The sequence below is a fragment of the Phyllostomus hastatus genome, unplaced genomic scaffold (assembly GCF_019186645.2).
Source record: "Phyllostomus hastatus isolate PE091 unplaced genomic scaffold, TTU_PhHast_1.1 phas_contig_38, whole genome shotgun sequence".
In the NCBI taxonomy this organism is placed as follows: Eukaryota; Metazoa; Chordata; class Mammalia; order Chiroptera; family Phyllostomidae; genus Phyllostomus; species Phyllostomus hastatus.
In genome coordinates this window covers 23,291,884-23,316,805 of record NW_025333869.1, presented here as the reverse complement: position 1 = coordinate 23,316,805, position 24,922 = coordinate 23,291,884, and the positions used below count along the sequence as shown (strand labels likewise).

At 43.3% G+C, this 24,922-nt stretch overlaps 1 protein-coding gene across 2 annotated transcripts; it reads left to right on the top strand.

The window, feature by feature from the left end:
• Positions 1 to 24,916, top strand: SEC24C (SEC24 homolog C, COPII coat complex component). 2 transcript variants are annotated; one of them, XM_045842041.1, is made up of 24 exons: positions 1 to 157; positions 1,893 to 2,092; positions 4,594 to 4,729; positions 13,295 to 13,470; positions 13,685 to 14,056; positions 14,384 to 14,520; positions 15,754 to 15,822; positions 17,137 to 17,248; positions 17,477 to 17,604; positions 18,777 to 18,915; positions 19,122 to 19,237; positions 19,407 to 19,531; positions 19,679 to 19,870; positions 20,076 to 20,169; positions 20,385 to 20,501; positions 20,858 to 21,028; positions 21,529 to 21,625; positions 21,727 to 21,872; positions 22,099 to 22,237; positions 22,381 to 22,499; positions 22,587 to 22,766; positions 23,000 to 23,191; positions 23,431 to 23,520; positions 23,677 to 24,916. In XM_045842041.1, exons 2-24 carry the CDS (start codon positions 1,921 to 1,923, stop codon positions 23,815 to 23,817), a joined length of 3,360 nt encoding a protein of 1,119 aa, XP_045697997.1. In that variant the 5' UTR covers positions 1 to 157; positions 1,893 to 1,920; the 3' UTR covers positions 23,818 to 24,916. The 2 variants fall into 2 exon arrangements, with proteins under 2 accessions (XP_045697997.1, XP_045697998.1); XM_045842042.1 differs by lacking the exon at positions 15,754 to 15,822 and having other exon boundaries at positions 6 to 157.
• Positions 24,917 to 24,922: the final 6 nt, after the last annotated feature.

Here is a 24,922-nt window from a genome sequence, read left to right as displayed (position 1 = left end):
GGGCTCGTGCCCACTGCAGACGTGGCAGAAGGAGTGGTTCGGCCCTAGAGCGTGAGGGTGGAACTTCCGGGGGCGACACGACAGCCCCCCTAGGAACCGGAAGTGGAGCCTGGGATCCTTGACGTTAGGAACGAGTCGAACCTGGATCTGGAGCCGGGTGAGGAGTGGCATCCGGAGGTTGGTGGGTAGGAAAGGAGAGGAGAGGCCGGGGTGTCACTGGCCACATCGGGGTTCGGTCTCAGAAGGAAGGGAGGAGCACGGGGGCGGGGCTGGGTGAGAGACCTTCACTTCACGCTACACTGTCTACGATCAGCCTTAGACCCTACCTCCCTTCTCCCGGCCCAGATTCCGGCTCCCGCTACCTGCCCCGAGCCTGTTGAAAGGAGGAGATGCTCGATCTCCATGCTTAATGGATCAGCTTTCCCTCATCGTGGCCCGAGAAGCTGCCTTGGCTTCTCGGTCTTGATCCCCGGCGCTCCCAGTCTCCACCGCTCAACTACTTTCGGAGTTCTAGAAAGCTTGCCCCGCCTCCTGGGTTGCACCCTCGACTGTCCACCCAGAGTGGAGGGGAAACTTGAGCCTGCTCCAAACTCTTGGGTGTGTTTGAGGGAATTATGATCTGGAGAAGAAGCTCCTCTCCTTTCACGCTCAGCCCCACACTGACTTTAGGAAGATGAAGGGGAGAGGATCATCTGTCAAGCTTAGTGTGGTGACCTGTGTAAGGTTTAGGATTTGGGAGGACAACGGCCAAGATGGCTCTGAGTTTAAAGAGTTCTAGTCCAGAAGGCAGCTCAGCTCTTCTATAGTCAAGATGACCCCTCTTAACAAAGGGAAGAGGCCCATTGTTCCACTGCAGCAGCTTTGAGCTCTTCTGCTTCCTGGGCCCCTTCTCTTTAATCAAGTAGTCTTGTTCTTGGAGGGATTGAGGAAAGGACCTCAAATTCATTCCTCTGTTGCAGCAAAATTGTAATAATTTTGGTGGTAGCCTAGATTCATGACAAGCATATAAGGAGAACAGAAACAGGAAGAGTTGAAGGGGTGCATAGGGATTTGGAAATACTTATAGTTTCTTTGCTTGATGGATAAGGTGAACGATCTTTTTTCCATGAAATCTAACTTTGCTGCTGATCCTTGAACTGTTTCCCTAGGTTATTGTGAGATTTTTTTGTGTGTGTGCCTGGCCTGAACTCACTTCTAATTTGATACCTTGCTAGAGTTTTTAGGTGTCCTTTACATTTAGTTATTCTAATGCTTCAGTTCTAAGGTACATACAATTCTTTGGCGGGGGTGGGGGGGGGACTGGAGATGGACTAGCATTTGGATTATTGTAATTTACCCAAAGAATGTCACTTCTCTAATCAGTTACTCTAAAATTTGTCTTTTCAAAGGAACAGAATTTACCTGATCTATTTTAGACATGTGGCCTGAGTGATTAAAAATGACTGATGCACTAGAGGATATTTAGTGTTTGTCAAATGAATGGATGCTAGAATGAATGAGTGGAAAGTAGGAACATTGTTTCATTTACCTGTACTATCACAGAAGTTCATTAGTGGCAGGACTCCTTGTGTGTCTATACACTGGAAATCATACCGCTGGTGAGTGGAGGCTGCTGTTCCATTCCAGTGGGCCTGTCTGAAGTTGAAATTCATACCTTCTTGGCAGTGACATAGTATGGGGTTCAGAGTAACAAAATCCTTACTTTGGGGAGGTAATCTGGCTACTGCTAGGGCAGAAAATTACAAAGATCCTGTGGAGTGTGGGAATGATTAGGCTGATCACTGCCTGATAAGGTCAGTCCTATTTTTTATATCTACTTTCTACCCTGTATAGTTGCTCTCTCTTTAGAGAGTTGATTTTGACTAATTTCTCTCTTCTCTCATATCTAATAGGTGAGACCAAGTTGGGGATGCTCTCATAATGAATGTCAACCAATCAGCTCCACCTGTGCCGCCATTTGGGCAGCCCCAGCCTGTCTACCCAGGGTATCATCAGTCCAGCTATGGTGGGCAACCAGGGTCCACAGCTCCTCCCACTCCCTATGGGGCCTACAATGGGCCAGTACCAGGCTATCAGCAAACACCTCCCCCAGGTATGCTTCCAAGTTTCCTTTGAGTAAGCAGGGGAATTAGTCTTTAGGTTGGGTTGTATTTCCCAATCAAAGTTGTCTAGAGAGTTAGGGTGACTGGGATTGAGGAACATGAATGTGGCTCTTGGTCACTGAGAGCCAGAGCCCTATGAGCAGTCTGCGCCTCCCTGTTTTTACATGAGTTGACTGCATTTCTGCCTTAAGACATCTAATGAGGCCATATCTTCCATATTCAATGGCACTTCATTTCCTGTGGGTATCACCCTGTGCAGCCTTACCTGGCTGCATTGTTCTCAAATGGATGGAAGGGCTGTGGTTACAGGTTCTCCAGGGGCTATTACCAAGACTGAATATTTCCTGTTGATCTCAAGTCTCCCTGAAATTACTTGTTCCTCATGTATATTGCTAATGCCTCTCATGGGATGGACAGTTCTATTGAAGAATGACTCTTGGACGTGGGGAGCTAGTTCATGGATAGAAAGTGTGGTGTTTGTGTGCCCGATTTTTGCTGCCTCTCATATCTTTTTGCTGATATCATTCCTTTCCCTTTGCTTGAGTTCTCTCTGATTCTTAGAGACTCTGTAATATCAGGGCAATGAGGAAGCACTTTATCTGGTGCTTCCTTAAAATCAGTGTTTGGCTTTTACATTTATTTTTCAAGAAGAGCAGCTAATACTCTACAGAATATCCATAAGGACTTTTAGAAAACAGTTAGCAGTAGATCTTTGGTTAGGCTAATAGAGGACTTCGGGGTTTGTCAAATACTTTATGCTGCTGTTTTTTAAGACTTTATTTCTTTATTTTTAGACAGAAGAGAAGGGAGGGAGAGAAAGAGGGAAAGAAACATCAATGTGTGATTGTCTCTTGTGCACCCCGTACTGGGGACCTGGCCTGCAACCCAGGCATGTGCCCCAACTGGGAAGCAAACTGACAACCTTTTGGTTCTCAGACTGGCATTCGGTCCACTGAGTCACATCAGCCAGGGCTTTATGTTGCTTTTTAAGATAGTAAATCCAGCCCTGGCCAGGTGGCTCAGTTGGTTGGAGTGTTGTCCTATACACCAAAAGGTTGTGAGCTTGATTCCTCATCAGGCATGTACCTAGGTTACAAGTTTGATTGGAGGCAACCAATTGGTGTTTCACTCTCTCTCTGCCTTCCTCTTTCTTTCAAATTAATAAACATAGGTTACCCTTGGGTGAGGACTTAAAAAAATAGTAAATTCCATGAAGGGATATGGACCAAGGAGGCATAGGTGAGATTTGGGAAATGAAGTATTACTATTTTAATTTTAACTTTGAAAAAAATTCATGAGATGGGGAGATTAGGTCTCAGGTTTCTGGAAGAGGCTTACTCTGGGTTGGGACTTTGGCTGGACAGAGTCCATCTCTGATCTGTGAAGTTCTGGCTTATCAAGATGGAGTTTGGCATTGCCTCAAGAGGAAGCTTTGTTATTGAAAAGAAAACGTATGTGGTTCGGTGATGGCTAGAACGCAGGTTCAGATTGATCGTGTTTCCTGTATGCAGGTTCTCTAGTGTCTAATCTCTGCTGAAGGCAGTGGAAAAGAAAAACAAATGAACAGGGGTCAGCATCATTTCCAAAGTGATGTGCCAAGTAACTAGTTGCTTTCTTCCTGCAACTAGGAAGAAAGGATGGTTGGGGACAGTATGCAGGAAGGATGATTGGGGGAAGTAGAAGTAGCCTTGTTGGGAGCTCTGATGAGCAGAAAGGATAGAGTCTAGCTTTTGTTAAGATACAAGTGGCAGGACTAATGGGAGGTTAGGTCAGCTATCCTTACTGAACTATTGGGCAGAAACAAAGCCTCCAACCTATGGGAATACTTTCCTGAGCCATGTGCAATGGGGAGACTCAGCACTTAGAAGTGGATGAAAAGAAGATGGTTAGGAAGAATAGAATATATGAAGAGGTGGTTGGCAGAATAGTCTCCCCAGGAGGTACCTTTCTTTACAACCTAGTTCAGTGTTTACTTGGTCATCTTCTGTGCCACATATGCTCTGAGTTTCTAAGTGGAAAGTGGGAACATTGTTTCATTTACCTGTACTATCACAGAAGTTCATTAGTAGCAGGACTTCTTGTGTGTCTATATACTAGAAATCATACCGCTGGTGAGTGGAGGCTGCTGTTCCATTCCAGTGGGCCTGTCTGAAGTTGAAATTCATACCTTCTTGTGTACAAACTGGAGTACAAACTTTTTTCTTAAAAGAATTGACTTTTAGCCTAGGGTGTTGAGTGATCCCAGGAAGGTCCTATATTCTTATAGCTCTGGCTACAGCTTTACTTGTATTATACCTCTTGAGGAGAGTGGAGGCTCTCTGATTCGGCATCAGTGTTCAGAAGCTGTTGTAGCTGGGTTTGCATGTTGGTGGTCTCCTTTTCATTAAAAGCTGTGATATTGGGTCAGTGAAGGTCTGAGCTTTGCATTCCTTGCTCAGGGTGGAGGAGAAAGTTACTTCCCAATTTCTTATTTTCTGTCCTTTACCCTCAGGTGTGTCAAGAGCCCCACCTTCTTCAGGGGTGCCTCCAACCTCCACAGCACAAGTCCCTTCTGGCCAGGGTGCATATGGCCAGTTTGGCCAAGGAGATATACAGAATGGGCCTAGTTCCACTGTTCAGATGCAGAGGTATGTGCTTGGGTCAACCTAAAATTGGTCCGATGAAACTGGAAGGATTAGGAATGTTTGAGGGCCTGTTTCCCTTTTCCTTTTTTTGTTTTGTTTGTGTACCATTTGTTTGTTTATGTGAATTTAATATATTTTCTTTTTTAACATTTTTTAAAATTGTTGTTCAAGTACAGTTTTCTGCCTTTTACCCCCTTCTCAGCCCACCCCCCAGCCCTCCCCACCTCCCTCCCATCTCCACCCCACCTTGTTATTGTCCATGTGTCCTTTATACTAGATCCTTCAAACCCTTCCATATTTTCTTTTTTCATTGAATTTATTGGGGTGACATTGGTTAATAAAATTATATAAGCTTCAGGTATACAATTCTATAATACTTTATCTGTATATTGTGTTGTGTGTTCACCACCCCAAATCAAGTCTCCTTTTATCACCATTTATCCCCCCTTTACCATGTTCTACCTTCTCCCATGCCCCTTTCCCTCTGGTAATCACCATGTTGTCTATGTTTATGAGGTGGTTTTTCCTTTTTTTTCCTAATCCCTTCTTTTTGTCTTTCTTTTACACCCCCTTTTCTCTTTCCTGCACCTTTTTGTATTTTGTTTTTATTTTTCCAGATTACAGATGCTGCTGCTGCTCTCCACTGTGTGGATTATTAACCTCTCAGTACCTGGGTTCTTTTGCATGTTCTTTGTCTTTCTTTGAACTTGAAGTTTTTTTCCTATCTAGACATATATCTTCAATAATTATAATATTTCTATCACACTGAGCCTGCCTAAGGGAGAAACAGGAAAAGGGGACCTTAGGATATTTGTCTCCTCTGACTTTCCTCTTTCCTCTTGTTCAGGCACTTAGTAGGACTTATTGGTTAAGTTCAGGTGTGACCAATTATGAAAGAAAAGATCTTAAAGGAAAACCATATATGTCATTCTGTGAAAGCTTTCATTGTTCATCAAGGCCAATATATTATTATTATGAGGATCATTGAAAAAAACCCACATATAAATGATGAAAACTTCGGGGGTGCATGGTCTGTATAACTGTGGGTATGGTGTGTAGTAATGGAAGAGTCGCTTATTGACATTTTTATGGGGTGTCCAGAATGTACATTTTTAGTGTTGAATGCAAACCTGGAAAAAGATCCCGAGAAGCTCTCCTAGCCCTGGGTGTTTGAATATTCTGTAAGCAGTATAGAGAATTCATTCATCCAGTCAAAAATTTATTTTGTACTATTATGTATCAGATATTATTTTAGAGGTTGGAGATATAGCAGTAAACAAAACAGACCAAGTCTCTGCCCTCATGAAGCTTATAATCTAGTGAAACACTCAAAAGATAACAACTAGATGATATAAATGAGAAAGAAAACAGTAAGGATATAGAGCATGACTGTGGAAGGTAGGGAGCTATTTTAAATACATCGGTCAAGGAAAGCCTCTCTGAAGTGGCATTCAAAACCTAAGTGAAATGATGAAGGGAGTGCTCTGTAGGTCTGGGGAAGTGTTGTAGATAGAGGGCACAACAAGTGCAAAGGTCCTGATGGAGAAATTAATTTGGTGGATGTGAGGAAGAGCAAGGAGGCCAGTGTGGCTAGCCTAGTAGAGAGTAGAGAGGATGAGGAAGAAACACGCAGGAGATATATTATACAGTGCTTTGTAAGCCTTATTAAGAAATTTAAATTTGATTTTAGTTGCTGTGAGAAGCCTTTGGAGAATATTAAGCTGAGGAGTAATATTCCCATTATTTGTTTATTTATGTAATGGATATTCATTGCAATGTAAAACTCATACAAAAATACATACAAGACAAATTAAGGCTTAAGAGATTATTATAAAGTGACCCCCCTTGTAACTACAACCCAGATCAAGAAATAGAACTCTGTCACATACTATAAAAGGCCTATTCATTTATCTCAGTTAAATCATAACTCTCTCCCTTCCCGCATAAGTAACCAGTATCCTAACTTTTATGGTAACTATTGTCTTGTGTTTTTAAAAATAGTTTACACTTAAAGGTACATTCCTGAGATACCACAGTTTAGTTTCGCCTAGTAAAAAAAAAACAAACAACCTTAATGTGTCTTTTAAGTCTATAGGTTCCCCCTCATCTTTATCATTGAAGAATCCAAGCTAATTGAACTGAAGAGTTTCCCACAGCCTGGGTTCTCCTGGTTGCATATTCATGTTATAGTTTAATGAGTTCCTCTTTCCTTTGTATTTCCTGCAAATTAGCAGCTGGGTACAGAGGCTGGATCTGGGTTTGATTTCTTTGGGTAATGTGGGCCAAGGCTATAGAAGGCAGATAATATCTTGTTTTCTCGCGTTTTGTGAAGTTAGGAATTGTTGATGCTTAATGCATATGTAGATTAATTTGTTGGGTTTTCAAGATGGTGATATTCTAATTCTTTTGTTTCTTTTTCATTCATTTGTTTGAATACCATTATAGATAATTTTTGTCATCTGTTATTTGGTTATAGTTGTGAAATTCATGTAAGGTAAATGCTTGATTCTTTACCTTCATTTACCAGTTTACAAGGAAATGAATTGGTTTTCTGTTGTCCACTGAAGGTCACCAGTTCTTTTTGACTCATTAAAATTTATGGACTTTTAACCTACTTGATGGGTTTCGATCCATTGTAATTATCATTATTGAAGTTGAAAATGTCCCATTTTGGCCAATGGCAGCCTCTTCATTGATTCCCGAGTCCTTTTGATGGGACCCTAGTAATCTTTAAGTATGGTAAGATGTTCCAGGCTTATCTTATATGAGATGATCTTGGTTTGGTTTAGGATGGCAGTGGTAGAGGTATGAGAAATAGATCTGGGATGCATTTCAAAGGTAGAGTCAATAGGATTGAACATGAGTTAAAAGAAAGAGAGGAATTCTGTATGTCTCTTAACTTGTTGGCTTAAGAAACTGGGTGCTATTTACTGAGGTAGGAAATATTTGAGAAGGAGTGGATTTGGGGGTGAAATGAAGGGTTTTATTTTGTTCATGATAGATTTAAGAAAGCTGCTAGCTGGGAGACTGGTGAAGATGGCAGTATAGGTTTTGGAATATATTAAAAAAATTTTTAAAAGCTTCCAGCTACCCAGTAGAGATATTGAGTGGGTAGTTGTATATACTAGAGCTGAGGAATGATGTTGGGACTGGAGATATAAATCTGGAGGTCTTCTGTATAGAGATATTAAGCCACAGGACTAGATGAAATCACTTAGAAAGTGAGAGTTGAGAGTAAAGAATAGACTTGAATACTGAACCTTGGAGCTTACCAACATTTAAAAAGAAGTTAGAGGAGGAGCTGTCAAAAGGCAATGAGAAGGAGCAGTAGTGAGGTAGGAGATTAGGTAGGAGAGCGTTGCATCCTGAAACTAGATGAAGAAAGAATTTTAGGAAGGCAGGAGTAATTAGCTGTGCTGTTTGCTGCTGAAAGGTAAGATGCGGACTGAGGATTGACCTCGGGTTTGGCAAGGTTCAGCATCATTGATAAATGTAGCTTCAGTGGAGATATGAGGACAAATATTTCGTTGCAGTGGGTTGCAGAGTTTCAGTTGGGTAGTAGATTATTATAACCTGAAAAGCTATTTGCTACAAACATCTAGGAAGGAGAAAGGAAATAGAAGCAAAAATTTTTTTCAAGTGCATAATCAAGCTTAAAAGAAAGTGAAATCTTTAAGTGCTAGAGACACTAAGTGGGAACTGAAAAATGAGAGTGGTAAGCTGACACTGTGGCTGCCTGTGGAGAGGGCGGGAATTACCATCTTGAGAATCTGGGGCTTAAGCAGATACTGGAGTAGGGTTAAGCAGATACTGGGGATGGAGGATGAATCTTTTGGCTTTTCTGAGCTGAGATTCAGAATGAAGACCTTGTTTATGAAGTCTGGACTTGGGCTGCACCTTTCATGAACAGATCGACTCGGGGGAAAAATCTGCACACTGGCAGAGAGAGAATCCTGTTTCTCCTAGGCTGGCTGTGGATAAGTAGGGGGGAAAAGGTTTTGGGACTGCAAATGAACATGAGGGAGCTATTTGGAGTGACAAAAATGTTCTAAAGGTGAATTCTGGTGATGGTTGCACACCTCTGTAAATTTACTAAAAATTGTGAATTATACACTTAAAAGGAGTGAATTCGATGGCATGAAACTTATTATCTCAAAGCTTTTTAATTTGATCTTGAGTGGCAACATCTTCCAGAAGCAAATGCAAAATAGTCACACTCCCTCAGCCTAGTCTGAGGAGATTCTCAGGAAAAACAGTATTGATTAGAGTAATTAGAGACTATCAGAGGAGTGCAGATAGTAGAATAGTACCTTGAAAGCATTAAGGGAATATAGTGATCAACCTAGAATTATGTCCCTAGCTAAGAGAGAGGACAAATACAGACATTTTCAGACACAGACTGAGAGTTTATTATGTATAGACTGTGGTTGAGAAAATGGCTAAGAAAAAGAAAGGAAAAGAAAATGAACCCAGAAAGTAGGAACTTTGTAGAGACAGAGAAACAGTAATTAGAGACAGAGTATAGATCAGTTCTTTTGCAATATTTGGCTAAAAAGAGGAGCAAAAGCTTGAGGGGTGTGTGAAGTTTTCAGGCAATTTTATTTGGATTTCAAAAAAAACATTGAGATACAATTTACATGCCATGTGAATTTAAAGTGTACAGTTCAGTGGTTTTTATTGTATTCAGTTATATGCAACCATCATCACAGACAATTTTATAACATTTTATCACCTCAAGAAGAAACACCATATCCTTTAGCTAAGGAGCTGTGCCTTCGTATCTATTCCTTCAATCCCCTACACACACAACTCTAAGCAACCACTAATTTTTTTTCAGTGTCTATAGATTTCCCTATTCTGGACTTTCATATGAGTGAAATCATATGCTGTGTGATATTTCGTAACTAACTTCCTTCACTTGGCATAACTTTTCAATGTTTGTATCGCAGCGTGTATCGGTACTTTTTTATGGCCAAGTAATATTTCATTATATGGATACAACACCACATTTCGTTTATCTATTTATCCCCTGATGGACTTATGGGATTTTGCATTATAGTTGTTATTTATTTTTTTTTTTGAGATGTTTGTATGTTTGATTGAATGGAAAGTACGTTGGGGCTCTGGCTGGTGTGGTTCAGTGGATTGAGTGCCAGCCAGTGAACCAAAAGGTTGCCAGCTCCATTTCCAGTCAGGGCACATGCCTGGATTGTGGGCCAGGTCCCCAGTAGGAGGCACGTGAGAGGCAACCACATATTGATGTTTCCCTCCCTCTCTTTCTCCTTCCCTTCCCCTCTGTCTAAAACTAAAATAAATAAAATCTTTAAGAAAAAAAAAAGGAAAGAAAGTACATTGGGGCCCTGGCTGGATAACTCAGTTGATTAGAGTGTCATCCAGGTTGTGGGTTTGATTCCTGGTTAGGACACATACAAGAATCAACCAGTGAATGCATAAATAAGTAGAATAACAAATTGATGTTTCTTTCTCTCCCTTTTTGTCTCTCTCTAAAATCAATAAATAAAAATTAAAAGAAAAAAAGGTACACTGGAAAGACAATTTCCAGAATAGAAAAGGTATTTACACATATAGTAGACATAAACATGTAAAATAGTATCCAGACTATGTAAAGAGCTCCTACTTTTTAACCAATAAGAAAAAGTCAATCCAGTTGAAAAAATAATGGACAAAAACCAGGGCAGGTTTTTACAAAGAAGAGATACAAATAGCCAGAGAATATATTAAGTCATTCATTGATGATTGCCAGTTGGGAGGGGAGTTGGGAGGATGGGTCAAAAAAGTGAAAGGGATTAAGAATTCTGTACAAATTGCCAGTTATAAAAATAGTCATGGATATAAAATACAATATAGGGAATATAGTCAGTAATATTGTAATAACTTTATATGGTGTCAGATGGGTACTAGGCTCATCTGGGTAATCACTTCATAAGGTATATAAATGTCTAATCACTGTGTTGTATACCTGAAACTAATATAATATTGTATGTCAACTGTAATTGAAAAATAAAATTTTTCAAAAAGCCATTCAACCTCATAAGTAGTGAAAAACAACCACAACAAGATTCTCCTATGTATCAGATTGGCAAAATTAAAAAGTCCAACAAAACTGAATATTGCTGAGAATATGGGGTAACAGGAACTCTTATCTACTGCTGTTCAGATGCAAATTTATACAACTATTTGGGGAGAATAATTTGGAATTATCTGTTAAAATTGAAGATATGCATACCTTATAATCCAGTTATTTTACTCATAGTTATATACTTTAGAAAAACTAATATATGTAAACAAGTTTATTGGATCTTTGTCATAGCAGCATTGTTTGTAATATCCAAAAATTAGGAAAACCCACATATTCCTCAGCACTAAAATACTTAAGTAAATTATAGCATGTTTATTTAGTGAAACAACATTTCATGATGAGTAGAGGATAGATGAATTTCATAAACATGCTTAAATAAAAAGTATATATGATGTGCTTCTGTTTACAAAAGTTTAAAAAATAGAAAAAACTGAACTATATGATTTTAAAGACAAGGGAATGATTATTAGGAAGTTAGGAAAGTAGTTGCTTCTGTGATCAGGGAGAGGGCTATAGTGGAGGGGAGACACACGGGGCCTTACTATATTCTGTTTCTTGACTTGGTTTTGAATTCATGGGTGTTTGAATTATAATTATTTAACAGTATATATGTGTTTAATGTATTTTTTTCTATATGTCATTTCACAATTTAAAAATAAAGTGCTTTGGACTAAGAATCAGGTCTGGGCTCTAGTTTTAGCTTGGTTTGCCACTAATGGATTTTTTTATCTACTCTTTCTCCCTCATTATTTTGCTGGGAGGATTACATTAAAGCACTTAGAGACACTTTATAAGTTGTAAAACTGTATACAGGTACATACACAGATGGTGGTTTATTCTTACTTGGGCACATGACAGGATAACATTAGGTAGTTGATAATATTATCCATATTAATAGAGTAGGACTATGGAATATAATAATTCTGACAAGGATTTATGAGCATCTGTCATGGGGCTAATAGTTTGGTGCTATGGAAGATAAAAACTGTTAAGCCAGCACTGACCGGAGTGTCTCAGTTGGTTGGGTGTCATCCCGCAGAGTGAAAGGTCTCTCGTTCAATTCCTGGTCAGGGCACACACCTGGGTTGCGGGTTTAGTTCCCATTCGGGACAGGTATGAGTGGCAACCAGTTGATGTTTCTCTGTCACATCAATGTTTCTCCCTCTCTTCTTCCCTCCCTTCCCCTCTCTCTGAAAATAAATAAACAAAATCTTAAAAAAACAACAACAACAACAACTGCAAAGCCCAGCGAAGAGCTTAGGGAGGTAAGGTTCACTGGCATAACAGTTAGAAAATACTAGTTGAATGAAAAAGAAAGTGTTACACTGCTGGACTAGTAGAAGCTGACCAAATATAATAAAGTACCAGCTATTCAATAAACACAAAATAAACAAGAAGGATAAATCAGAATTTCAATGTAATAAACTGTTGTGAAGAATTTGATTCATTCTTGAAATCCCAGAAGGAGTTTATTGTGTATAATAATCTACGTCAGGGGTGTCAAGCTCATTTTCATCAGGGGCCCCATCAGCTTTGTGGTTGCCTTCAAAGGGCTGAATGTAATGTTAGGACTGTATAAATGTAACTTCTCCTTAACTAGGGGCAAGGAGCTTGGCGCTGCCGCTGGGTAGAAACAAGGTACCGGGCCTGATAAAACAAGGTGGAGGGCCAGATTCAGCCCATGGGCCTTGTAATTGCCACCTGTGATCTATGTTGTAGATTTCTGTAGTAATAACACTAAAACACCAGTAGGAGTTGCTAGTTGATAGGCAATGATACTGGAATGATTTTGTATTTATATTTTAATGTGCCATCTAATACCATGGGACTCCCCGACATAGCTATCCAAGTAATCAGACTTTGGTAGATAGATCCAGCTAGAAGGCTACCTGGTTTATTTTGAATTTTGGTAGCCTGTTTCTGGTGGAATTTACACATCTTTATGATTAGCACAGATTCCAAACACAGCTGTCCTGCTCCACTGATCTTCTAGAACTTTCTAACACCTTTCCCAGGATAAAGTAATAAATACTTTGGTTTAAAAGTTAAACAGTCAAACTTCATTTGTTTGATCCCACATTTGTTAAGTACCTTTTGAGTTAGTATTTCTGTGCACCTTCTGTTTCAGGTCCTTGAGGGATTCTGATTACAAAACAGGTCAGCAAAGGATTGAGGCAGAGGAGATGACAATCTAAGTAGGAGAGTAAATAATATGTGATCTGAGGGTGCTTGGCATATGTTTGTGGAGTGAACCTGGTGGCAAATAAGATTTGCCATGAATAATCACAGTGTGGATCAGCAGGAATATAGTTTATCTGCACGTATACAAAAGTATGAAGTCATAAATGAGCCCAGGATGAGATTAAGATACTGTAAAGCAATATAGCTTCCTTTATGGTGTGGATTTCCTGCCAACTTTGAAAGGTGTCCTGCCCAACTAGTCCTTACTGCCTGCCTTCTCTTCACAGGCTCCCTGGGTCTCAGCCATTTGGGTCAGCTCCATTGGCCCCTGTGGTCAGCCAGCCAACTGTGCTTCAGCCCTATGGTCCTCCCCCAACAAGTGCACAGGTGACTGCCCAGATGGCTGGAATGCAGATCAGTGGTGCTGTTGCCCCGGCCCCTCCCCCTTCAGGGTTGGGCTATGGTAAGTAGCTGTGACTACAGGAATGTTACTGTTCCCCCCTTTTTTAGAAGCATCAGGCTGTGGGGCTATACGTTAATCCCTTTTATTCCTTATGCCTCTGAGCCCTAGCAGATAGGACAGGCATTCCTGTTCCTCTTATGTGGAAAGGGAAATGAGTTACTGAGTACAAATTCAGTAATGACAGGATTCTGATTCTACCTCTTCTACTTCTCAGGCCCACCAACATCACTGGCCTCAGCCTCAGGAAGTTTCCCTAACTCTGGTCTGTATGGCTCCTATCCTCAAGGCCAGGCTCCTCCCCTTAGCCAGGCACAGGGTTCTTCTGGGGCCCAGCCTCCCCAGCGATCTGCCCCACAGCAGGCCTCCAGCTTCACACCCCCAGCTTCAGGGGGTCCTCGGATGCCTTCAGTGACTGGTCCAGTACTGCCTGGACAGAGTTTTGTGGGACCCCCAGTGAGCCAGCCCAACCATGTGTCCTCACCTCCTCCTCAAGTTCTACACCCTGGTACCCAGATGGCTGGGCTCCCGGGACAGCCGCCACCTATGCACTCCTCCCAGCAGCCAGGCTATCAACTGCAACAAAATGGTGAGTTTTTCCCAAGGTCTGTCTAGAAGCCAAAAGCTTCAGCTATTTAGGTGTTTTTTTGTTTGTTTGTTTGTTTTTGGTATTGCTTGCTAAGTGATAAACTAGATGGACAGCTTCGGTGTATTATTAGTAAGATGTAGGGTTTATTCATTATTCTCATTGTTTATTCTTTATTTGTTATTCTCGTTGTTCAGATAGTGTGGTCTTTCTCTGAGTGGTTGTTACTCTGCCTCATAATTCTGCATTTATAGGAGGCTAGTTATTTCCCTGAAGCCTATAGAAGAGAGGGAATTTTGAGTTCATCAACCTTGTGTCCTTGTCGCTCAGGTTCCTTTGGACCAGTCCGGGGCCCTCAGCCCAATTATGGAAGTCCCTACCCAGGAGCACCCTCTTTTGGCAGTCAGCCCGGGCCTCCTCAGCCATTGCCTCCTAAGCGCCTGGATCCTGATGCCATCCCGAGCCCTGTAAGTAGATTAGTTATGTGGTCCTGGGGAAGGAGTTTACTGTAAACCCCTGCCAGATAAGTAAATCAACCTAGATGAGATGCTTGCCAATATTTTCTGATTATTTTCCCTCATCATTCACCTTCTCCTAGGTGTAGAAGCTAGGTGTAATTTTTGACCCTTTGAACTGTAGCTTGAGGTCCCAGGTGTCTTCTGGGGCACTTTTACTCCATAGCTGGGCAGGAAAGGAAGGGAAGCCAGGAGTGATCAGCAGTGTCAGTAGAGCTCTGGGTTGAGTGCTGTGTTCTCTTAACTATTGGACATAGCATGGTAATCTCTACCCATCTGTGGCATAGTGGCTGTGGCCAGGTCTTGTCCTCTTAGATCTAGTAGGACAGCAGCCTTAATGGGTAGAGCTGGTAGGAATTCTCTGGTATTCGATGTTAAGAGAAGGAAGGCTTCACTGGTTTCTCTCTGCCCCTACTTGGGTAGTTTTAGGGAAAAACCTTTAGTACTTCTATTTGCTAGGCTTCTGTGTGGATGGGGAAAAGTGATCTACAGTTTACAAGGTCAGTTTGGGGAAGCTGCTTCTCCCAGGAAGAGGGTGAATCGCACCCTTAGAGCCATCAGAATTCTCAGGCTTTCCTTATCATACTCAGAATAGAGGTTGGGTCTGAACTCTGAAGCAGGGGCCACTTTATAGTGCTGCCTGCAACATGTGCTATGTCAGTTACCTTACCATGCTTAGCCATTGTCATATTCCATTCTTTTCCCTCTTCCTTTGGGGAACTACCAGGGTGAGGGACCTTGCTGGCTAAGGGGGACCTGAAAGTATTAAACAGCCTCTCCTTCCTTTCCCCTCCTTCAGTGAGAAGGAGATTCCGGTGCATGTAGGCGAGGCTTCTTTCAGCATAAGACTGGCCCTTAGGTGGGAGGTTTGGCCTTTTGGAGGGAATATTCCTCTTCTTCCTTAAGAATTCTCCCATTCAGCCCCTCTCTGTATAACCCCCGCTTGCCTCCTATATGCCCTTCTCCTTATTTTTCTACATTATAGTCTAAGCCATTAAAGCCTCTGTGTTGGGCCAGAAAGACTTGGAATTTCTGATCTAGACAGAACTTGATATCAGCACTATGAGCTGGGTTCCAGCTATTCATGTCTAACTCATCAGGGTTGAGAGAAGTAACATCTGCTTCTTGTTCTTTTGTCTCCTTCCCTATATTTCCCTGCTGCCTTTATTATTAAAACACTAAAAGCAACTCAATGAGCTGCCTCCTCAGCAGAAAACCAGGCACAGAATAGACCCTGATGCCATTCCTAGTCCAGTAAGTGCAGGGGGTGTGTGGGGGTGTGTGTGTCATCCCTGTGTTAGTGCCATCCATGCATGCGTGTGACTTCATCTTCACTTCATCCACCATATCCATCCTTCTCCATCCTTTCCCTCAGTCCTTCTAGACCTCACTTTGATAAACTAGAAGGATGTGCATGCTTCAAGTCACCATGTAATGAAGAAGTAGCAAGCTGTTACTAGTGACTTAAGTGTGGGGTGGTAGAAGGTCAGGCTCTAAGGGTGGGGTAGGTGGCATGTTAAGCTTTGGTGTTAGGCCTTCTGGCTCTTCCAGGAGCCTACATGTGGCATTTGATGGAACAGGGCAGAGATGGGCGGTAAATCCTTCCCCTTTGGGTTTGAAATTTCTGCACACTGTGGACAAACATTTGGGTAGGTGGCTATGAATGTACAAGTTTGAGATACAAGCTTTCTTACAGGGGAAGGAACTACTGGTTTGGGAAAATGTGGGCCACTTTCTCAACTGGAGAGTCTTTTTGACTCTGATATATTTCTAAGCTTCGACTCCTTCTGCTATGGGATATGGAGTCTTATTCTCCCTTTACTTTTTCTGGTTTTACCAAACTCATCTTGAAGTAACTGGCCAACGGTCATCAGCCTGCACAAAGATCTGAGTACCAGCTTTGCAAAAATCTTTTTTTTTTTTTTAATTTTTTCTTTTTCTGGGTTGTCAAAATATGGGAGAATGAGGATTGGGCTATAAGGTATGGGTTCTTAACCTCTTCTCTCATATTTAAACACTGATGCTTACCTTAGCATAAGGCAGCATCTGCTTCCGCACCTTACCTGATCATTTCTGGCTGTGTAATCCTCTCCTCACCCTGTCCCTTCTACTTTCATTAAATGTAGAGTCATTCCAGGTAGATTCATTTTTACATGGTTACTGTTGTCTGTTTTCCTACTCTGACTCAGACTGTGTCTTTGGGGGGAAGAAATGGGGTAGGTGAGATCGGGGAGGGAAGTGAAATCTGATCATGTTTGAAGGCTTCTGATAAAAGCTGGAGCTGTCCTGGAGTTGGGGGAATAAAAGGGTGATTATTATTGATTGAGGGTTTGGGCAATTCATAAAGAAGCCTATTCTTGGTGTTGCCTGTCCAGCATTTTGCTAATTGTGGAGCAGAAGATTGGCCTTGTAGCATTTTATGATCTCCAAAGGAGAGCAGGCCTTGTACATGAGGTGTTTCTTGGCAAATTGTTAGTTTCTGTGCTGCAGTTTCAGCCTTTCTTTCTCCTGGTTTTCTGGGACCTGGTACTCCCTTCTGCCACCTCACTCATTTCACTTTCCCTACAGATTCAGGTTATTGAGGATGACCGGAACAACCGCGGTTCAGAGCCATTTGTTACTGGAGTACGGGGCCAGGTGCCACCCTTAGTTACTACCAACTTCCTAGTGAAAGACCAAGGTGAGAAAGGCATTAACTCCTCCCTGTGGGGACTTTCACTCCAAGATATCAGCTTATAGATGGGACTTTTATCAGTCTTTAATCAAAGATTAGCCCCTCATTGGTTTCTAGGAGGGGAAAAGCCACCATCAGCTCTAGCATTTGTTGGGGTGATAGGGTGGATCAGCAATGGAGAGCTGGTTAACTGGAGGAATTCTGTGATCTGACTCAGGTTTTCTACTTCTTCAGGGAATGCAAGTCCTCGGTACATTCGATGCACATCTTATAATATCCCTTGTACATCTGACATGGCTAAGCAGGCTCAGGTGCCCCTGGCAGCTGTCATCAAGCCACTGGCAAGGCTGCCGCCAGAAGAGGTAAGTCAGAGTATAATGAAAGGGAAGAAAGGAGGGACTTCTTCCTAGATATGATTCTGCAGTCACAATGGAAGAAATCTTGGTTGGGCAGGAGGGAGAGTGTCTTCAGTTGTTTTCTATTCCAGGGCTTATACCTGAAGAGGGTGATAGGGATAAGAACAAAAGCCCAAGACATCGCTGAATGGGATCAGGATCTGTAGGGAAAACAAACAATATGAAAAGAGGCAGGGTCAAGGTATAGGGGAAGAGACAGCTAGATTGAGGAGACAGCTGGATGCAGGAGCTTCTGATAGTATGGTCATTTCCAGATGATTAGAACAATACCATTCTAAAACCAAAATTATTCTATTGTATTTTTTTCTTATATGACATCCTTGTCATACCAGGTAAGTTAGCATATAAGGAAAAAGGGTAGATTAGGATCCAGTAGTCCTTCTCTTACCTGGTTTGGGCCCTAATCTGTCACCCTAGCACTTGAAATCAGCATAAAAAGATAAAAAACTTGGCATCTGCACTGCCAGGCCTTGGTAGAATACCCTCATGTTCATGCCTAGCTTACTAAACTTAGGGTAGATTTCTCTATAACCAGAAGCTGAAGGCTCAAGGCTCACTTTATATCCTGTCTCTGCTTCTCTTTTTCTCTTCCTGGGCCTCAGTGGAGATGCTTAGACATTTGGCTGCTGGTCTCTTATCTGTAGGGTGACATCTGCCTGGGGCATCAGTAAGTGCCACATAAACCCAGGAATGGGAAGCAGAAGCGTCATAGATACTTGGTTGGGGAAGGAAGCAGGAACTCTGGGGCAAAAGTAAAGGTAATTGAAGATAGGGCCAGAATGAGAATCCTAGGTAATTTTTGGCTTTCTCCTCATATGTCCATGGCAGTGCCTGGCTTGGTAGGGCCAATTTCACAGTCCATTTTCTCTTTCCAGAAGAAGTGAAATTCTGGATGTGGGGAGTAAGGAGAGACAACCATGGAATTTAGACTCTTAGGGATATATGTGTGACCAATACCCTTATCTTTTGTCTTCATTCCCCTTCACTGGACACCCTCCCCAGGCAAAATATTTGAGCCACGGCTTCTCCCTCCAGGTCGTTCCTTCTCATGTGTTTCTACATGTCTCAAACCACTGTAGCTTCCCTGTATGTCTGAGCCCTTCCCCTTTGTTCCTTAGGCTTCACCGTATGTCGTCGACCATGGGGAATCTGGCCCTTTGCGCTGCAATCGCTGCAAAGCGTACATGTGCCCTTTCATGCAGTTCATTGAGGGAGGGAGGCGCTTCCAGTGCTGCTTTTGCAGCTGTATCAATGATGGTATGTTCTCAGTGGCTGGGACTGGGGGAAAGATCTGGATTTCATCTTCATCGTTTTCTTTCTAGTTAGATAGATGAGGGTCCTAGGAACTGAGGAATTAGGTTACATATGGGGATATGGGGCAGTATAGAGTGAGCTCAGCCAGGAGCAGATTTACTAAGATTGAGAGTGGACCTTTGAATAACACTCTGCCATACTCCCCACAGTTCCCCCCCAGTATTTTCAACATCTGGATCATACCGGAAAACGTGTGGATGCTTACGACCGTCCTGAGCTGTCCCTGGGCTCTTATGAATTCTTGGCCACTGTAGATTACTGCAAGGTGAGGGAAGATAGCATGGGGAGGAGCAGTGGACAGAGGACAATGAGACAGCTAAGAATTGCTGTGATCATTTCCCTCACCTCTTCTTTGTCCTCTTTGATGTTGACTTCTCTCTAATCAACTGGCCTACTTAGCAATACCCCTCTCTCCCCATTTATTTCCTTTGCAGAACAATAAATTCCCCAGTCCTCCTGCCTTCATCTTCATGATTGATGTCTCCTACAATGCCATCAGGAGTGGTCTTGTTAGGCTCCTCTGTGAGGAGCTCAAGTCACTGTTAGACTTTCTACCTAGGTGAGAGTTAGGGAGCTGAGGTGCTTCCTTTGCATAGTGATGTGGGGTGTGAGGTGGTGTCTGGGTTGACAGCAGATGGAGCCTGATGTCATGAGGCTGGGTGGTGGAGAAGGTGACAGGTTTGGGTAACAATGTCACCTTCTACAGGGAGGGTGGAGCAGAAGAGTCAGCAATCCGAGTTGGCTTTGTCACCTATAATAAGGTGCTCCACTTCTACAATGTGAAGAGCTCATTGGCCCAGCCACAGATGATGGTTGTATCTGATGTGGCTGACATGTTTGTGCCACTGCTGGATGGCTTCCTGGTCAACGTCAATGAGTCTCGGGCAGTCATCACGAGGTAAGAGCCAGATTGCAGCAGTAGAGCAGAGGTGGGGTGGGTACAGTCAAAGAAAGCCACAGAATTGAGCAGAGGGGTCAGCAGAAGAACAGGAGCTGTGCCTCAGGAGTTTTCAGAGTTTGGTGGCCAGAGGACTCTTCAAAGAATTTAGGACTCTGGAATCCAGATAACAATTTTGATTGCCTCTCATCACCTCTCTCTTCAGCTTATTGGATCAGATTCCAGAAATGTTTGCAGACACAAGAGAGACAGAGACAGTATTTGCCCCAGTTATCCAGGCTGGGATGGAGGCGCTGAAGGTAAGGCTAGAGTACCCAGCAGCCTGCTCTGTCTCACTTTCCTCTGACCATTGCACCCCTTGGGATACAACCCCTGTTTCATCAGTTTTTTATTACTGTCCAGTGAGTTAGCCTGTGTGACATATCTGGCACTGAGTAAATGACGAGGGAGAGGATGAATGAATAATAGATGAATAAAGGAAAGAATAAATAAGTAGTCCTCTCTTCTTTCCTAGGCTGCGGAGTGTGCAGGGAAGCTGTTTCTGTTCCACACCTCCCTGCCCATCGCAGAGGCCCCAGGGAAACTGAAGAACAGAGATGACAGGAAGCTGATCAACACAGACAAGGAGAAGGTGTGGGATTGGGCGATAGGGGGGAGGACTTTCCCTTGTAGAGGAGGGTGGTGACTCTTCACAATACAATACAGTATTATTAATTTTCTTGAGGGGAAGAGATATTCTGCCCTTTCTCATGTCACATTTGTGACTGCCAACCTTCTCCACTGCTCCCCACCTTTCTATCCCATCTCATTCCAAAGCTCTGGGTAGATTCCTTTTTTAAAAAAAGAATGTTCTACTACTGTTGCAAATTCCTGTGAGTAGATCAGTAGATCAGAAGTTTTACATATATTTGAATATCCCATATTACATATACAATTCTCAAATAGGGTGTAACAGATATTTGAACATTTTCTTCTATTCCACCCCAGACTCTGTTCCAGCCTCAGACAGGTGCTTATCAGACACTGGCCAAAGAGTGTGTGGCCCAAGGTTGCTGTGTAGATCTCTTCCTTTTCCCTAACCAGTATGTGGATGTGGCCACGCTCTCTGTTGTGCCCCAGCTCACTGGTGGCTCTGTCTACAAATATGCTTGCTTTCAGGTACGGCATGGGACTCTGGGTAGCCTGTGGAAGCAGGACAGCGAATGTCTGTCTACATGTGGAGTTGCTATTTAGCTATGGACTCATTAGTAGGAGTAGTGTTAGAGAAGACCGCAGAGTGTGAAGAAGAGAGCCATGAGTAGCAGTTGGGAGTGTGGGGCTTAGAATTGGTCCTGGGTTGATATTCTGGCCCTACCACTTACTAGCTGTATAACCTTTGGGAAATTAATTATTGTCTCTTTGTTTCTTCATCTATAAAATGGGGTTTTAATACTTATTATTCATTAGGATTTGTCATCACAATCAAGTCATTATATGTAAAGCATTTGATGTGGGATCTGGCACGTAATGTGCTTAAAAGCTATCATTATCATCATCAACACCATTATCATCATCTTCACTATCGTTGTTATTACAATTCAGCTTGTAGAGTGGAGGAGGTTCAGGGAGATTGTCTGCAGGATGTTATGTGGTGTGACTTTGGGCATGGTGGGCTACAGGTGGAGAATGACCAGGAACGGTTTATGAGTGACCTGCGTCGGGATGTACAGAAGGTTGTTGGCTTTGATGCTGTGATGCGGGTCCGGACGAGCACTGGTCAGTCCTGGTTGGAAAAGAGCAGGTGGGGGGCTTGATCTGGGAGGGGGGCAAGTGGCACCTGTCATACCTTCAGCCTGATCCTATCCATGTGGCCTCAGGTATCCGTGCTATAGATTTTTTTGGAGCTTTCTACATGAACAATACAACAGATGTGGAGCTGGCTGGGCTGGATGGGGACAAGACGGTGACTGTGGAATTCAAGCATGACGATCGACTTAATGAAGAGAGTGGAGCTCTCCTGCAGGTGGCAGGCGGGAGAGAGGGACTGGGGAGGAAGTCTCAGGTGTCACTTCACTGGATATAAATAGGCTTCAAGAAAGAGGGTGAGGGGTGGGTAGAGAGGAGAAGAAGAAGATGGGGAAGGGATGGCTCATGTCTTTTCTGTAGTTAAATAATATAGCAAAGGAGCAGTTTCTCAGAGGGCTTTGGTGAGGAAGGGGTGTGAGCTCCCCCTTTTTCCCTTCCCCTAGTGTGCCTTGCTCTACACCAGCTGTGCAGGGCAGCGACGGCTCCGCATACACAACCTGGCCCTGAACTGTTGTACCCAGCTAGCTGATCTGTATCGAAACTGTGAGACCGACACGCTCGTCAACTACATGGCTAAGTTTGGTGAGGAGAGAGGCAGGGCAGGGTGGGATTTGGGCTGAAAAAGGTGATAGTCAACGATTCAGTATTCCCAGGTAGGTGAGGTGGGAATGTACATGTGATAGAGTGGCTGACCAGGGACCATGCTCTTTCTGTTTCTTATCTAGCGTACCGGGGGGTTCTGAACAGCCCTGTGAAGACTGTCCGTGACACTCTTATCACGCAGTGTGCACAGATCCTGGCCTGTTACAGAAAGAACTGTGCTAGCCCCTCCTCTGCAGGACAGGTGGGGCAAGAATGTTGGTGGAGGAATTGTTTGCATTTGGGAGGGATTTCTTACGATTATTGACTTTATCTTGATAACCTCCCTCAGTTGATCCTTCCTGAGTGCATGAAGCTACTCCCAGTTTACCTGAACTGTGTGTTGAAGAGTGATGTCCTGCAGCCTGGAGCTGAAGTCACTACAGATGACCGTGCCTATGTCCGACAGCTGGTTACCTCCATGGATGTGGCTGAGACCAATGTCTTCTTCTATCCTCGGCTCCTACCACTGGTGCGATTGAGGGCTGGAGTGTGAGACATTGCACTGAGATGGGCATCATGGGAGGACAAGAAAGATTAGTATTATCTGTGTCTGTCATTAATGAATTTGTTTTTACTTATATTTTCTGATGTAATTTTCATGTAGAGAATTAACTGAGGGACTTAGCTTTCTGAAATTTTTGTGTGTGGGAGGTGATAAACTTGTCTTATGGTCCTCAGTAACATTTCCCCCCTTTCATCTAGACAAAGTCTCCCATTGAGAGTACCACTGAACCACCAGCAGTTCGAGCATCTGAAGAGCGTCTAAGCAACGGAGATATATATTTGCTGGAGAATGGCCTCAACCTTTTCATCTGGGTGGGAGCAAGTGTCCAACAGGGTGTTGTCCAGAGCCTCTTCGGCGTGTCCTCCTTCAGTCAGATCACCAGTGGCTTGGTGAGGAGGGCAGGGCATCAAGGAGAATATGGGTGTGGAAATGCACTTTGTGGTAGGAATGAATAAAATTAGTGTGCTAGTCCTCTTAAATAGCAGGGGTCACTTGGGAGGGCAGAGAGGGTGCTGTCATTCTTCCTAAGCTTCCTTGTTTCAGATGATGCATAAATCTGTGCTGCCCCATTTTGACTGGATTCAAGAGTCCCTTACCTTAATGATAAATGAATTTTGTGTTCTACCAGAGTATTCTGCCAGTTCTGGATAATCCGTTGTCCAAGAAGGTTCGAGGCCTCATTGATAGCTTAAGGGCACAAAGATCGCGGTACATGAAGGTAACACTGATCTGAACCTTGGATGTTTTACCTTGTCAAGTCCTCACCTGGAAGGGGTGGGGGGTTGTAGAGAGTGAGTAAGTGACTGGATAATGGGATTTCAGGGCATGTTTAATTCCCCCTGGCTCTGCCTCATGATCCTGTCTTTGGCCTTAGCTTATCGTGGTGAAACAGGAGGACAAGCTGGAGATGCTGTTCAAGCACTTCCTGGTGGAAGACAAGAGCCTGAATGGGGGAGCATCCTATGTGGACTTTCTCTGTCATATGCACAAGGAGATTCGGCAGCTACTGAGCTAGAGCAAGTGGGTAAATGGCATAGGATCCTAGGCCAGTTTCCAGAAAGTACCCCAGGGGAGCAGGGAAACCAGGACAGTTCCATATCTTATAAGTCATGTAAGCTGACCTCAGTCTCTTTGGGGGGAGGGGGAGGTATAAGGAGACACCTTCTTTCTGGGCTCAAGTATCCTACCACTCTGTCATGTCCTGCTGATGGAAGGTGCCCCTGTCCCCTCACTTTGCCTTCCTTTTCCTGCTAATCCTGTTGTAATGAATGTAGTTCTCAGTTCACTGTATATGATTCGGTGTTGGGGGATTTGGAGGCACTCAGACCCTGGCAGTATCATGTCCTTTTGGACCAACCTCCAAGAAGAAGGAGCAGGCAGGAAGAAGTGGAGATCCCAGGATTATTGTGGGGGGAGGGGCTAATTCAGCTCAGTGCCATCCACAACTTCCTATATTAGGGATAAAACATACAGGTGCACAAGAGCTCGAGTACAACCCTGAGGTGGTGGGGAGAACAGTAGTTGGTCCTTCTTGGGCCTGGAAGTCAGCAGCTAAGTCAAAATTACTGAGGGTGGTGGGTGGTGGATTAGCTTTCTCTGCTTCCACTGCTTTTTTCTGTCCTGCAATGATTGGTGATGAATTTGTGGATAGAGGCACATTGTCAGAGGTGAAAGAGCCTGAGAACCAAGGTGCAACGTATGTAAAGACCTGGGAGAGGTACCACCTTTCCAGCTGGAGAGGCCCAGCACTGGATGGTTCTGTAGGAAGCCTGGTCATCAACTTGCAATACCTCACAGAGCCAACCCACATCCCACTCCGAGCTCCAACTGGAAACACTGCTTCTCCAAGATGGGGTTTGTTGGGGAGCGAGGTGAAGGTGGCCAGAGCTCTGTTCTCTCCTCCCAAGACACCACCTCGGCTTTGGTATTGACAGAGTGGCGGACAGTTATCTTCCAACGCAAACCGGCTGGAACAAGACAAGGGCTGGGCTTGATGGTGGCCAGGCTTGCTCCCAGCCTGCGATGCCCCTGCTCTGGACCTCTCATTTCTCTTCATTGGTTTATTTTTCAATGCATCTTTAATTTGTAAAGAAATAAAATAAATTAAGATGTAACCAGTA